At 40.7% G+C, this 14,400-nt stretch overlaps 1 protein-coding gene across 1 annotated transcript in view; it reads right to left on the bottom strand.

The window, feature by feature from the left end:
- LOC132826888 (protein PHTF2-like) overlaps nt 1–14,400 on the bottom strand; it is a 107,151-nt gene that overhangs the window by 13,042 nt on the left and 79,709 nt on the right. The window contains exons 12-13 of the mRNA XM_060843163.1: nt 12,316–12,585; nt 10,138–10,269 (exon numbers count right to left, since the gene is read on the bottom strand). Of these exons, the coding sequence (XP_060699146.1) occupies nt 10,138–10,269; nt 12,316–12,585 (402 nt within the window). The remainder of the gene's footprint in view (nt 1–10,137; nt 10,270–12,315; nt 12,586–14,400) is intronic.

Here is a 14,400-nt window from a genome sequence, read left to right as displayed (position 1 = left end):
GCGCACTGACCTGTACACCGCTGAAGCCAAACGCCAGCTCGCGGACGCCTCCTCTTATCGCCCCCTTGACCACGACCCCACCTCCCACCACCAAACCATCATCTCCCAGACCATCCAGGACCTCATCACCTCAGGGGATCTCCCATCCACCGCCTCCAACCTCATAGTCCCACAACCCCGCACCGCCCGTTTCTACCTCCTGCCCAAAATCCACAAACCTGCCTGCCCCGGCCGACCCATTGTCTCAGCCTGCTCCTGCCCCACCGAACTCATCTCCCAATACCTCGACACGGTCCTGTCCCCTTTAGTCCAAGAACTCCCCACCTACGTTCGGGACACCACCCACGCCCTCCACCTCCTCCAGGATTTTTGCTTCCCCGGTCCCCAACGCCTTATTTTCACTATGGACATCCAGTCCCTGTACACCTCCATCCCCCATCACGAAGGACTCAAAGCCCTCCGCTTCTTCCTTTCCCGCCGCACCAACCAGTACCCTTCCACTGACACCCTCCTTCGACTGACTGAACTGGTCCTCACCCTGAATAACTTCTTTTCAATCCTCCCACTTCCTCCAAACTAAAGGAGTTGCCATGGGCACCCGCATGGGCCCCAGCTATGCCTGCCTCTTCGTAGGATATGTGGAACAGTCCATCTTCCGCAACTACACTGGCACCACCCCCCACCTTTTCCTCCGCTACATCGATGACTGTATCGGCGCTGCCTCGTGCTCCCACGAGGAGGTTGAACAGTTCATCAACTTTACTAACACCGTCCATCCCGACCTGAAATTCACCTGGACTGTCTCAGACTCCTCCCTCCCCTTCCTAGACCTTTCCATTTCTATCTCGGGCGACCGACTCAACACAGACATCTATTATAAACCAACTGACTCCCACAGCTACCTGGACTACACCTCCTCCCACCCTGCCCCCTGTAAAAACGCCATCCCATATTCCCAATTCCTTCGTCTCCGCCGCATCTGCTCCCAGGAGGACCAATTCCAACACCGCACAGCCCAGATGGCCTCCTTCTTCAAGGACCGCAGATTCCCCCCAGACGTGATCGACGATGCCCTCCACCGCATCTCCTCCACTTCCCGCTCCTCCGCCCTTGAGCCCCGCTCCTCCAACCGCCACCAAGACAGAACCCCACTGGTTCTCACCTACCACCCCACCAACCTGCGCATACAACGTATCATCCGCCGCCATTTCCGCCACCTCCAAACGGACCCCACCACCAAGGATATATTTCCCTCCCCTCCCCTATCAGCGTTCCGCAAGGACCACTCCCTTCGTGACTCCCTTGTCAGATCCACACCCCCCACCAACCCAACCTCCACCCCCGGCACCTTCCCCTGCAACCGCAGGAAATGTAAAACTTGCGCCCACACCTCCACACTCACTTCCCTCCAAGGCCCCAAGGGATCCTTCCATATCCACCACAAGTTCACCTGTACCTCCACACACATCATCTATTGCATCCGCTGCACCCGATGTGGCCTCCTCTATATTGGTGAGACAGGCCGCTTACTTGCGGAACGCTTCAGAGAACACCTCTGGGCCGCCCGAACCAACCAACCCAATCACCCCGTGGCTCAACACTTTAACTCCCCCTCCCACTCCACCGAGGACATGCAGGTCCTTGGACTCCTCCACCGGCAGAACACAACTACACGACGGCTGGAGGAGGAGCGCCTCATCTTCCGCCTGGGAACCCTCCAACCACAAGGTATGAATTCAGATTTCTCCAGCTTCCTCATTTCCCCTCCCCCCACCTTGTCTCAGTCGGTTCCCTCAACTCAGCACCGCCCTCCTAACCTGCAATCCTCTTCCTGACCTCTCCGCCCCCACCCCACTCCGGCCTATCACCCTCACCTTGACCTCCTTCCACCTATCCCACCTCCATCGCCCCTCCCCCTAGTCCCTCCTCCCTACCTTTTATCTCAGCCTGCTTGGCTCTCTCTCTCTTATTCCTGATGAAGGGCTTATGCTCGAAACGTCGAATTCTCTATTCCTGAGATGCTGCCTAACCTGCTGTGCTTTGACCAGCAACACATTTGCAGATGTACCTAACTAAGCCAGATAGACTGCAGAAATTCAAGACAATAGCTAACTATCACTTCCTCACAGGCTATTAGGGATGAGCAATAAATGCTGCCATTGGTACTGATGGGAGGAGTGAACTGTTACTGTAGGTCCGCAAGTCACAACTTAAAATAAATATAGTATACAGAGTCCTAATATGACCAATCATATGCTTCCTCTGTATTAGATTGATAATTTTGTGATTATTAAAGAAACCCGGTTGATACAACTTTCCATTCAATTTACTGCAAAACAAAAAACTTAATTCAATGAAGCAGAACTGGTTATAAACAATGAAAATATGCATCATTACCCCTCTAATTAATTCAATCAATCTAAACCAAACACACACACACAGACACACACACTTTCATTTTTCTCACCTATGGGACGTGAGTGTCACTAGCTGGCCAGCATTTATTGCCCATCCCTAGCTGCCCGAGATGGTACCGAGCTGCCTTTTTGAACCACGTTAAAAATTTCCCAACACTAGGTTATAGTCCAGCAGGTTTATTAGGAAGCACTAGCTTTCAGAGCACTGCTTCTTCATCAGATAGTTGTGGACAAGACGACCATAAGACGCAGAATTTATAACAAAAGATTACAGTGTCATGCAACTGAAACTATACATTGAATGAATTTGAATTGGCTCCTCCACTTCTTGAACCACTGCAGTCCACCTGCTGTGAGTTGATCTACAATTTCCGAAGGAAAAGAATTCCATGATTTTGACCCAGCGACAGCAAAGGAACAGTGATACATTTCCAAGACAGGATAGTGCGTGACTTGGAGGAGAACTTGCAGGTGATGGTGGTCCCATTAAGCTATTGTGCAGCCCTGGTCCTTCTAGATAGAAATGGTCCCGGATTTGGAAGGTGCTATCTAATAATCTTTGGTGAACTTCTACAGTGCTGTTTCACAGTACACACTGCTGCTCCTGAGCAACAGTGTTGGAGGGAGTGGATGCAGTACCAATAGACAGGCTGTTTTGTCCTGAATGGTGTGAAGCATCTTGAATGTTGTTGGAGCTGCACCCATTTAGGCAAGTGGGGCATATTCTATCATACTCCTGACCTGTGCTTTGTAGATTGTAGACGGGCTTTGAGGTGTCAGGAAGTGAATTACTCACCATGGTATTCCTAATCTTTGACTTACTCTTGAAGAACTGTTTTAGGAGGATCCAGTTCAATTTCTGATCAATGGTAACCCCAACAATAGTTAATAGCAGGGCATTCAATGTCAAGGTGCATTGATTAGATTAACTCTTACTGGAGTTGGTCATCGCCATGAACATTACCTGCCACTTATCAGCCCAACCCTGAGCATTGTCCAGATCGTGTTGCATTTGAACATGGACTGCTTCAGTATCTGAGGAGTTGTAAATATTGTAGAACATTGTGGAATCATGTCTTTGTGCAATCATCGGTGAACATCCCCACTTCTGACCTCATGATAGAGGGAAGGTCATTGATGAAGCAGTTTAAAATGTTTGGGATGAAGACACTATCCTGAGGAGTTTCTGTAGAGATGTCCTGGAGCTGAGATGACTAACCTCCAACAATCACCACCATCTTGCTATGTATGACTCCAACCAGTGGAGAATTTTCCCCCTGATACCCACTGATTCCAGTTTTACCAGGGTTCCTTGATGCTTGGCTGAATGCAACTTTGATGTAAAGACCCATCACTCTTATCTCACCTCTGGAATTCAGCTTTTATGTCCATGTTTGAACCAAGGCCATAATGAGGTCAGAAGCTGAATGGCCCTGGCAGAACCTAACCTGGGTAAAGGAAAATAACTAATTTTGCTTTGAGGAGATAATTTTAAAAAGAAGCAAACACTTTCTGGCCAAAAATGGTTACAATACTGGGAACAACGTGACCTTGGAGTGCAGGTTCATAGTTCCTTGAAGGCAGAGCCACAGGTAGATAGGATAGTAAAAAAGGCATTTGGTATGCTTGCCTTTATTGGTCAGTGCATTGAGCATAGGAGTTGGAAGGTCATTCTGTGCCTGTATAGAACATTAGTTAGGCCATTGCGTGAAATTCTGGTCTTTTTGCTATAGGGAGCGTGTTGTGAAACTTGGAAGGGTTCACAAAAGATTTACAACCATGCTGTGAGGGTTGGAGGATTTGAGCTATAGGGAGAGGCTGAATAGGCTGGGACTGTTTTCTCTGGAGCGTTGGAGGCTGAAGGGTGACCTTAGAGGTTTATAAAATCAGGAGGGGCGTGGATAGGGTAAATAGAAGTGGTCTTTTTCCTGGGGTGGAGGAGTCCAAAACTAGAGGGCATAGGTTTAGGATGAGAGGGGAAAATTTAGAAGGGACCTAAGGGACAATGTTTTCACATATAGGATGGTAAGTGTATGGAATGATTGCCAGAGGAAGTGGTGGAGGCCTGTACAATTACAACATTTAAAGGGCAGTTGTATGGGTATATGAATAGGAAAGGTTTAGAGGGATATGGGCAAAATGCTGGCAAATGGAACTAGATTTAACTAGGATATCTGGTCAGCATGGACGAGTTAGACTGAAGAGTCTGTTTCCATGCTGTACATCTCTATGACTGTATGACTCTATGACTCTCAAAAGCAATAAAAAGTAAAACGTTCCAAAGCTAGTCAATTTGATGTTGTGTGGTTTTACTAATCATGAACGGTTACCTTTGGGGTCTTGAGAGACAGAGCTCGCTTAGAATATACAACATAGAGAAGAAATAGTTGCAGTACTCTCCCAGGAGGACAATCAAGTTTCACACTGAATTCATCATAAAGGTGTTTGAGAAATAGGAAGCATGAGCTGAACAACTTGTTCTGTAGTAGAAACTGAAAATCCAAATAAAATAAAAATGTTCTGCTTCTGCTTAGTCTAAGTCTTTTTGGAACTTTTAGTCAATAAAAAAAACGTTAAAAAAGTGGCAGGTAATGTTCAGTTTTATACACAGTGCTTGTGTGAAAGGTCACCACATGTTTGTTCAACAGCTCTCAAGCAATTTTTTAAACCTGTTTATCCCGAGATTTGAAATCTGATTGATACAAGGATTTAAGAAGGGTTTTTTTTTGGTTGATAAGAGTTTCAGCTAAACTTCTGATTTTTTTCCTAAGATTTCAAATGTTTAATTTTCAAAAATTTTTTGCAAGCTTAAGATTAAAATCTTTGGGTAAGAAACGATAGTTTTTTAAAATATATATGGTGCTTTTAAGAGCTTTTCAGGATTAACATCATTGAGGGCATTCAAGAGACACATTGATATGAACATAGTAGGGAAATGGTTAAAGACCTAAATATAGAAGGTTACGAAGAATAACCTCAAAAAGGTAGCAATCTTTGGTTTACTCCTGGTACCACATTCTAATCAGAGTAGAATAAAGATATAGGGCAGATAAGTTAATGCCTGAAAAGATGCTGCGATGTGCAAGGATTCAGATTTTTGCATCATTGGAATCTCTACTGGGGCAGAAAAATACCTGTTCAAAAGGAATGAGTTTCACCTGAACTGGAAGGGGACCAAAATGTTGGTGGGGAGATTTGTTAGCTCTATTTCAGGTGCCTTTAAACTTAAGGTGGGAGCTAAGTAGCAGGAAAAGTAATAAGTTGAATAAGGATTTCTGAATCAGAAAAGAGCAAATTCGTTAAAAAAGACAGACAACAGCAAGTCAGAGAATGAGGTAACTCTGAAGAATTAAACTGCCTTTATTTCAACGCAAGGGGTCTTACAGGTAAGGCTGATGAAGTTAGGGCATATACGGGAACATGGCTCTGGAACACCATAGCTGTTACAAAAACTTGGCTGTGGGAAGGACAGGACTGGCAGCTCAATGTTCTGAGTTTTGGATGCTATAGAAAGGAAGACAAGACAGGAAGGGGAGGTGGTGTTTTTGATTAAGGAAAACATTACTACAGTAATTAGAGAATATTTCTGAGGAATTGTCCAGTGAAATTGTATGGGTAAATATTAGAAAAAAGAAAGAGATGATGATCACCTTGATGGGATTGTACTATAAGTGCCCCCCATAGTCAGCTAGAAATTGAGGAGCAAATACATAGAGACTAGAGATATATGTAAGAATAATAAGGTTAAAATAACAGATATTTTAATTTTCCAAATATTGGCTGCGACTGCCATGGTGTTAAAGGCTTGGATGGTGAGGAATTTGTTAAATGTGTTCAAGACAACTTTCTTTATCAATATGAAAATCTACCTACTAGAGGAGGAGCAAAACTTGACCTCTCAGGAAATAAGACAGGGCAAGTGACTGAAGTATTATTAGGGGAACATGTTGGGACTAGTGATCATAATTCTATGAGTTTTAAAATAGTTATAGGAAAGGATAAGCCTGAAGTTCTTAATTGGAGTAAGGCAAATTTTAATGAGACAAAACTTTCAAAAGTTGATTGGAGTAGAGTGTTTGCAGGTAAAAGGACGACTGACAAGTGAAAGGAGAACGAGAGTCATTATGTTCCTGTTAGACTAAAGGACAAGGCTGGTAAGAGTAGGGAATAATGGAAGAATAAAGGTATTGAGGTTCTAGTCAAGAATAAGAAAGCGTTATATGATTAGGTATAAACAAGTGGGAGACAGAGGGTGGTCATGAAGAGCTGTTTTTCAGACTGGAGGCCTATGACCAGCGATGTTACACAGGGATTGGTATTGGGTCCAGACTTGCTTGCTGTTTGAAAAATACAATTTGGATGAGAATAATAGTAGATTGTGAAGAAAGTTATCTAAGATTAGAAAGAGATCTTGATCAATTGGGTAATTGAGCTGAGGAGTAGCAGATGGAGTTTAACTTGGACAAATGCAAGGCATTGCATTTTGGTAAAACAAACAAGGGTAGGGCTTAAACAATTAACAGTAGGGCCCTAAAGAGTGTTTTGGGACAGAGGAAGTGGTTTGCAGATGCAGTTATAATATTTAAAAGACATTTGGAAAAAGTACATTAAGTAGACAGGGCATGTGCCAATACATTTTAATGTATTATCTGAAAAACAGCAAGTCCAACAATGCAGCAATCCCACAGTACTGATTTGACTTTTGCATTCAAGACCTTAAGCAAATTAATCCCACAACCTTCTGAATTAGAGGGGAGAGTGTTACCAACTGAGCCACAATTAACACATACAGGCTGAGTTTGATTTGTTTTTCATTGTAACTCTCACAGTTTTTAAAAATTGCTGTATTGCAATTCATGAAGTCATATGCCACTGCAATTTAAATAGAAACACTAGAACACCCATCCCAGCCTGCTCTCCTGCCTCTTCTGCAGTATCTTTCAGCATATATCAACGTCCTCTCTCTAGCATGTTGCTGTCCCATCAGCGGCAACTGTTCTTGGTAACACTACAGAAACTACAGAGCTAATTGTTTGGCAGATCTCCAAGTTGTGACTTGTATCTGAGTGAGGGGCAGAAGTCATGCCCCCATTACCATATTGCATTAATGAATCAGGGCAGCAGGGGCTGATGGAATTATATACCCCACTGACTGTTCCAGTAGTCTAGCAGGAACCTCTACTCAGAAAAATTCTGCTCTAGTTTTGTGAAAATACTCATAAAACCCACGTTTGCCTCTTACTTTGACAGATGGCTATTAAATATCAATAATAGGATTATCATTGAAAATGTTATTCTTGTGTTTCTTTTCTTGATCAATTTTTATTGATCATTTCCAGTGTTGTATGAAATATGATCAAACTAAAATATTAACTGCTTTTCATAGGAATCATAGAATTCACAACACGAAAAAAGACCATTTATCCATCATGTTTCTACTGACCAACAAGAGAAATGAACTCTGCAAAAGAGACAGAACAGTTTTAAATCTTTCAACAATGGAATACTCAATTAACTAGAGTTAAGGAAACTTCAAATTATTGAGGTAATTAATTCCTTAAAAATTAATGTGTAATGTCTAGCTGTCCAGTTATGGGGCAAATGAGACCTGTACAAATTAGACAGATTGCACCTTAACAACACCAAGATTAATATCCTGACAGGGAGAGGTTATTGAGACAGGTTAAACTGGATTGGCAAAGGGATGGGAACCTGAAGGGAAACTCAGTTTGGAGGGAAGGAAAAGTAGTAACAGGGGAAAAAGAAGAAAAACTAGAATACAGAAAAAGCAAAAGGAAGCATCAACTAGAATTTGGATGTAGGATAATGTTAAAAAGGCAAAATTAAAGGCACTATACCTGATGCAAACAGCATTCCCAACAAGGTTGACATTTTGAAGGCACACAGTGAAAGGGACATGATTTAATTGCGATTACAGAGACATGGATACAGGGTGAGCACGACTGGGTACTGAATAACTAAAGGTATCTGACATTTTGGAAAGTCAGGGTAAAAAAAGGAAAAGATGAGATAGCGTGCTTAACAGAGACAAGATCAGTACGTTAGTGAGAGAGGACCTTAGATGAAAGCACCAAGGTATAGAATCAGTTTGGGTGTTGCTGAGGAGCAGCAAGGTACAGCAAACAATGGTGGGAGCTGTTTATCAACACCAAACAATAATAGTGACGCTGGACACAGTTTAAATCAGGAAATTAGAGATACATTTAATATGGTTAATACAGAAATAATGGATGACATCAAAATACATACACACTCAGAAAATCTAATCTGCACTAATGCTGTGGAGAATGAATTCCTGGACTTTGTATAAGACAGGCCCTTGGTTGCTAAAGACTAGTTATCTAGTCGTATTTTATTAATACAATTACACTTGTCTTTTCATTTCCAGAAGTTGCAATTTGGTACTTTGCCACACTAATGGAGGCCCTTTTGAATTTTTACAATCTGAGATCACTAGTGCCAACTGATTGCTATCTTGCTGCAGCCACTTCAAATGGTGCTCTTTAAACCTATGCTCTTCCTTTCACAGGACTGAGTGCACCGAGGGATTGAGCAAAAACAGAAACAGATGAAGAAACTCAGCAGGCTTGGCATCATCTGAGTGAGAAAGTAGACTTAACATTTTGGACCAGACTTTAAAAGCTAACTCTGCTTTTTCCTAACAGATGCTGCCAGACCTGCTGAATTTCTTCAGAAATTTCTGTTTTTGTTTCCAATCTCCAACATTTGCAGTTCTTTGCTTTATTTAAGAGACTAAGCAAATTTGGGATCAGGATTGGGGAATGCAATGAGGACTATTTTCTCACAGAAATATATTTTCATACGTCATTGTTTAATATTTCAAGATAAATTACTAGGTTATGCAAGGATTCATTTTTAGGAAAAAAAAGTTCTTTACAAATTGTGATCAGTCCTTACGTTCCTTCAAAATATGACAAATTTTCTCTTTGATTTGGAAAAGCTGAATTCGCTTCTTCCACCGTCCCCATCCTCCCCCCACAAGTACATGCACCAAAGTTTGCCCTACACCATCCTTATGTTTGGCTACCTAGGTTACTTCTTTCACCTCACCAGAAAATCCAAAACATGTTCTCCTTGGTCACTGATAAAGGAACCAAGAGCAAGATTTCACTTTGAAACAGTAACAGTACCTTTTTCCTGAAGAAGGGCTTATGCCCGAAACGTTGATTCTCCTGCTCCTTGAATGCTGCCCGACCTGCTGCGCTTTTCCAGCAACACATTTTTCAGCTCTGATCTCCAGCATCTGCAGTCCTCACTTTCTCCTAGTAACAGTATCTCTCCTGGTTTGAACCTCTTTACAGCTATCATTTCGTAGCATATCAACCTCAATGTAACATGTGAAGTTAGGCCACTGATCAACAGTGATGTCATTAAATGGCAAAAGAAAGTTCAAGGGGCTAAATGGCCCATTCCTGTTTCTAACGCTAAGCCCCTTACATGCCAGAGAAGTGGGAACACCCAGATAGGAGTCTCTAATACTGACTTGGGATCTCTAAGCTGGTTGAGCCAAATGGAGCAGGCAAGGCATAAACATTTAAAAGGGGAATCGAGATTTCAACTTAGCACACCTAGGTTTAGCCTTTCCTCGAGCATTCTACAGGGCTCCCGTTACAGTGGAAATCTAACAGAATGGTCACATGTATTTGACCTCACAATAACATTAATAAATTGAATTTACCTTGAGATATGAACGTAATGAGAGCCATATTTTAATATTTTGCACCTTCTTGAGACGAAAATGAGGAACTTCAGATTTTCTGGCTCGTCTTGCTGATGTTAAATGGCCAAACAGTTTGGCGAATAGTAATCTCTATGAAAGAAAAATATGTTGTTTAGTTATTCCTGAAAAGTTTTCTTAATCAAAATAAATTAAAAAAGGTCAAGGATATGAATGTTTATTTGTGTCCAAAACAGCAGCAATCAAGAGAAGTTCAGCTGGATTTTAGTGCATCTAACCGATATAAACACATCCCAAGTGTAAGCTAGAAATACAATATTGGCCTTTGTTCAGCAGGTGTCTTTCCTGTCACGGTCAAAACATGAATAGAGGCCAATATTGTATTTCACTATTTATTCAATTCCCCACACTACCCACAAATGCCTGCCCACTGGTTGATATCCCTCTCCATGGAAAGAATCTGGTGGCTGTGATCATTTTTGAGGAGTGAGACTTCAAAAATGCTGAGAGGGTATTTCCGTATTGGAGCAGCTCCTCCCTTCCTTACCTGCATCAGCACCTTGCACTTCTTTCAGGATTATTTTATTCTATCCAGTTAGCGATGAAAGTTCACAGAGTGATAAGATTGACTATTCCCTTCCTCTCAAGGGGAGGCAAGTGCCTAGTGGTATTATCGCTGGACTGTTAATCCAGAGACCTGATAATATTCTGAGGACCGAGATTCGAATTCTGCTACAGCAGATGGTAGAATTTGAATTCAACAAATATCTGGAATTAGGAGTCTAATGATGGCCATGAAATCGTTGCTGATTGTGGAAAAAGTTATCTGTTTCACTAATGTCCTTTAGGAAAGGAAGCTGCCATCCTTACCTGGTCTAGCCTACATGTGACTCTAGACCCTAACTAATGACATCCTCATCCTAGGAGTAAAAAAAAACTCCACAGGTGCTGCCTTAACTACTGAGCATTTATCGCTTTTTAAGACCAGACTTGACTGTTTTGTGTACTTAAACCAATTTGTTTTTAATCCAGCCTGACATTGATCCTCCCCTTTCCATTAGCAACAGTTTTATTAACCAGCCTTATATGTGGTACTTTCCTAAACTCTATGTGGTCAATACCTGCTACATTTCCTTCTGTTACTCCTTCAAATAATTAAATTAAACAAACATGATTTGCCTTTTAAAAATCTGTGCTGCTTCTTGATTACCATGTACTTGGAAATGTTTAGTTAATTTTTTTCCCTGATTTTTGTTCTGAAACCCTTATCCACTACCAATATTAAATCGACCAGCGGTTTTTGGGAATGTTCTTACATACTTTCTTTGAACAGGAGTGTCACAACTACTACTTTCTAACCCTCCAGTATCTTCCCTGTATCTAGGAAAGATTGGAAGATTATGGCAAGCCTTCCTCCTATCTCTATCCCCACTTCCCTCCACAACCTAGGATATAAGCCATCCATGCAAATCAACATCGCCAGTCAGATACGCAGTCTGACTTACCAATACATTTTGTATATCAATTTTCATTCCCATCCACTACCTTTCCAGTTCTACCAATATTTATCAGCTTTCTCTTCCTTAATAACTACAGACACAATGTACTGTAAGTACTCAAGCTTTGCCCCACACCTGTAAACATACGTCATATTCTTTGTTCCTGATACATCCAATCCCACCTGAATGCCATTAACAGTTGATGTCTAGAAAGCATAAATGTAAGAACATGATTAAAAAAAAAACAAGTTAAAGGCTTCCACCAGAGGATTGCTATGCCTAACAAAAATATTAGTGAAAACAGAATCTGTAAAATCTTTTAAATGTTAAGTAAATATTATTTAAGAGAAAAGATTTTGCACAGTATAACAAATAGGTCTATGATGTCAGCTTCTTGATAAAGCACAACTTGCCCAATAATCTCCCTATGTTCTATACAGTCTATGATTTTCCTTTCATAACAGTATTGTAATTCTTTATATTTCAGGTCATCATTTTGTACCAAATTAATTTTCCTCTTCATCCTTCTCCATCTCACTGCTTCAGTAAAACTCTACCAAAACGATTTCCACAAAATTGATGCTCCATTAAATTTGGCACGCTCAGAAATATAAGCAGTTTAAGCAAGATTAGTAATATAAGTCAAGATAATTTGCAAATTTGAAATAACTCAGCTCACCTGTTTATATGTTCGCTCGGCTACACACAGCATGAAGAAAAATATCCACATGAGGCACACACGCACCACAAAGCTTAGTGCAACCATAATAACTGTTTGATTTACATTTGAACCAAACGCAATGAAAAACACCTCTGCAGCAGACAGTGACATTAGTTGCTCCAAATCCTTTTGCTGAAAGAGTCTGAATAAAACTGGAGTGATGCCAAGAATCAGAGAAACCAAGTTTCCAAATAGTTGGTAACCAATACCTTGCTTGTAGCTGTTAACCTGTAGGGGTTCAAAAAAATTAGAAGTTCTAAAATTGTCAAATATATCTATAAACGCGTAAGGCTTTTTTAAATTGTGCAACAATTGGCTGAAAATTATTTAAAACAGAGAACCCCTCCCTCAACACTGCAAAATTAATATTTGCTTTGCTAAAACATTATTCTCTGCATTTATTTGAGAGAGCATATTTCAATATTTAAAATAGGAGAAATGTGGAGAAAGAGTCATTTGTCAATGAAATATCAAGATATCTAATAACAGTTACCAAGTTAGTTTCCATTTAAGAGGCATATTTACAACCATCTGGACTCTAAATTGTCCCCATATTTTGTCAGGAAAGTAGGCTTTTTATTTATTTATTCATTTTTGTTAGATGTGGACATCGCTGGCTGGCCAGCGTTATTGACTGTCCCTAGCTGCGCTTGGTGGGGAACTGCCTTCTTGAACCACTGCAGTCCACCTGCTGTGGGTTGACCCACAATGGTGTTGGAGGGAAAATGAAAGATATATTATGCAAACTAGGTGAATGTCCATGGAAGGTTACTGACTTAAAAATAGCCAAAATGATGTGAAATTAAATTAAATCTTTTATCAGAAGAGACTGAAACACGTATGTGTGAAAAAGCTCCCACCTCCTATTTATAACTTCAAGATAAATGATGGGTTTTATATATTAGAGACAAAAAACTCAGCTATAATAAGCCAGCTTAGAAGCAACAACATTAGATATGAAAATACATGAATGAAATGCATTCCATATAACTGATATGACAGAGCACTAGAGATATATTTTCAACAGCAGATGGATGAAGACCTCTTTCTTTATAAACACTTGTTCAGGAAGGACAAAGCAGCCAATGATATCCAACACTGATGACTCAAAGCAGTCTCCAATAATCATAGCTGCTGTTGATCCAGGATACCGCTAATCAACCACGATCCCAGGTTGGAACCTTACACCTCCAGGACACCTTAAAAACTCTAAACTGCATACTCTTTTATCTCTCTTTGCATATTGGACACTAGGCGCTTTTCAACTATATATATGTATGTGTGGAGGGAGGAAAGGGAATGAGAATAGAAATGAAGGAGACTTTATTAATGAAGCCCACATTTTGACTTACTAAAGGATTCTTGAAATGTCCAGAGCTAAAAATATACAAAACAGCTCAAGATTAATTCTATTAGTAATTGTAAGTCATCAGCAATTAGTTTCTGCTCCAATAGACAGAGAAGAAATCTGTCTTAATTAATGTCACAGACCTTTCAAGCATATCATTTCTTGAGACAATACATCGCTAACGACACTGTATTTAGGACAGTTTCATGCATTTATTGTAAACAGGAAAGAAGCCTATACCTGGGTCTGTGGGGACAACCTGCTTGGTCCTAAAATCCTAAAACAGATGTCCAACATCTATTGAGATTTAGAAAAACATCCCATTAACTTGATAATTGTAATCAATTGTGTGTAATACTAAATACATTTGATTTTCTGAAACCATAAAGTCAGCAACTTTATAGCAAATCTTTGCTTAGAAGAAATTACTCTTCTATTGTCAAGCTTCCTATGAATCGATGAGTAAATGAAAGCTCCATAGATTGAACTTAAACATAAATACAATGTTGATATTTTAAGTCCTGGTCCACATTCTATATTATTGTTAGTGCTCCCTTCTATTACACCTTAAATGATGCAATCTAGTGAAATTTGTTATTCTGATTTTTGTTACCAATTAGCTTTTATTCTTCATCAACACTAATTGCTTTAAAAAATTATTCATCTCTAACATCTTGTTCTATTGAAGGTCATTG

This window comes from Hemiscyllium ocellatum, chromosome 23 (genome assembly GCF_020745735.1).
Source record: "Hemiscyllium ocellatum isolate sHemOce1 chromosome 23, sHemOce1.pat.X.cur, whole genome shotgun sequence".
Classification (NCBI taxonomy): Eukaryota; Metazoa; Chordata; class Chondrichthyes; order Orectolobiformes; family Hemiscylliidae; genus Hemiscyllium; species Hemiscyllium ocellatum.
Note: the sequence above shows the minus strand (reverse complement) of the source record. Positions and strands in the feature narration are given on the sequence as shown.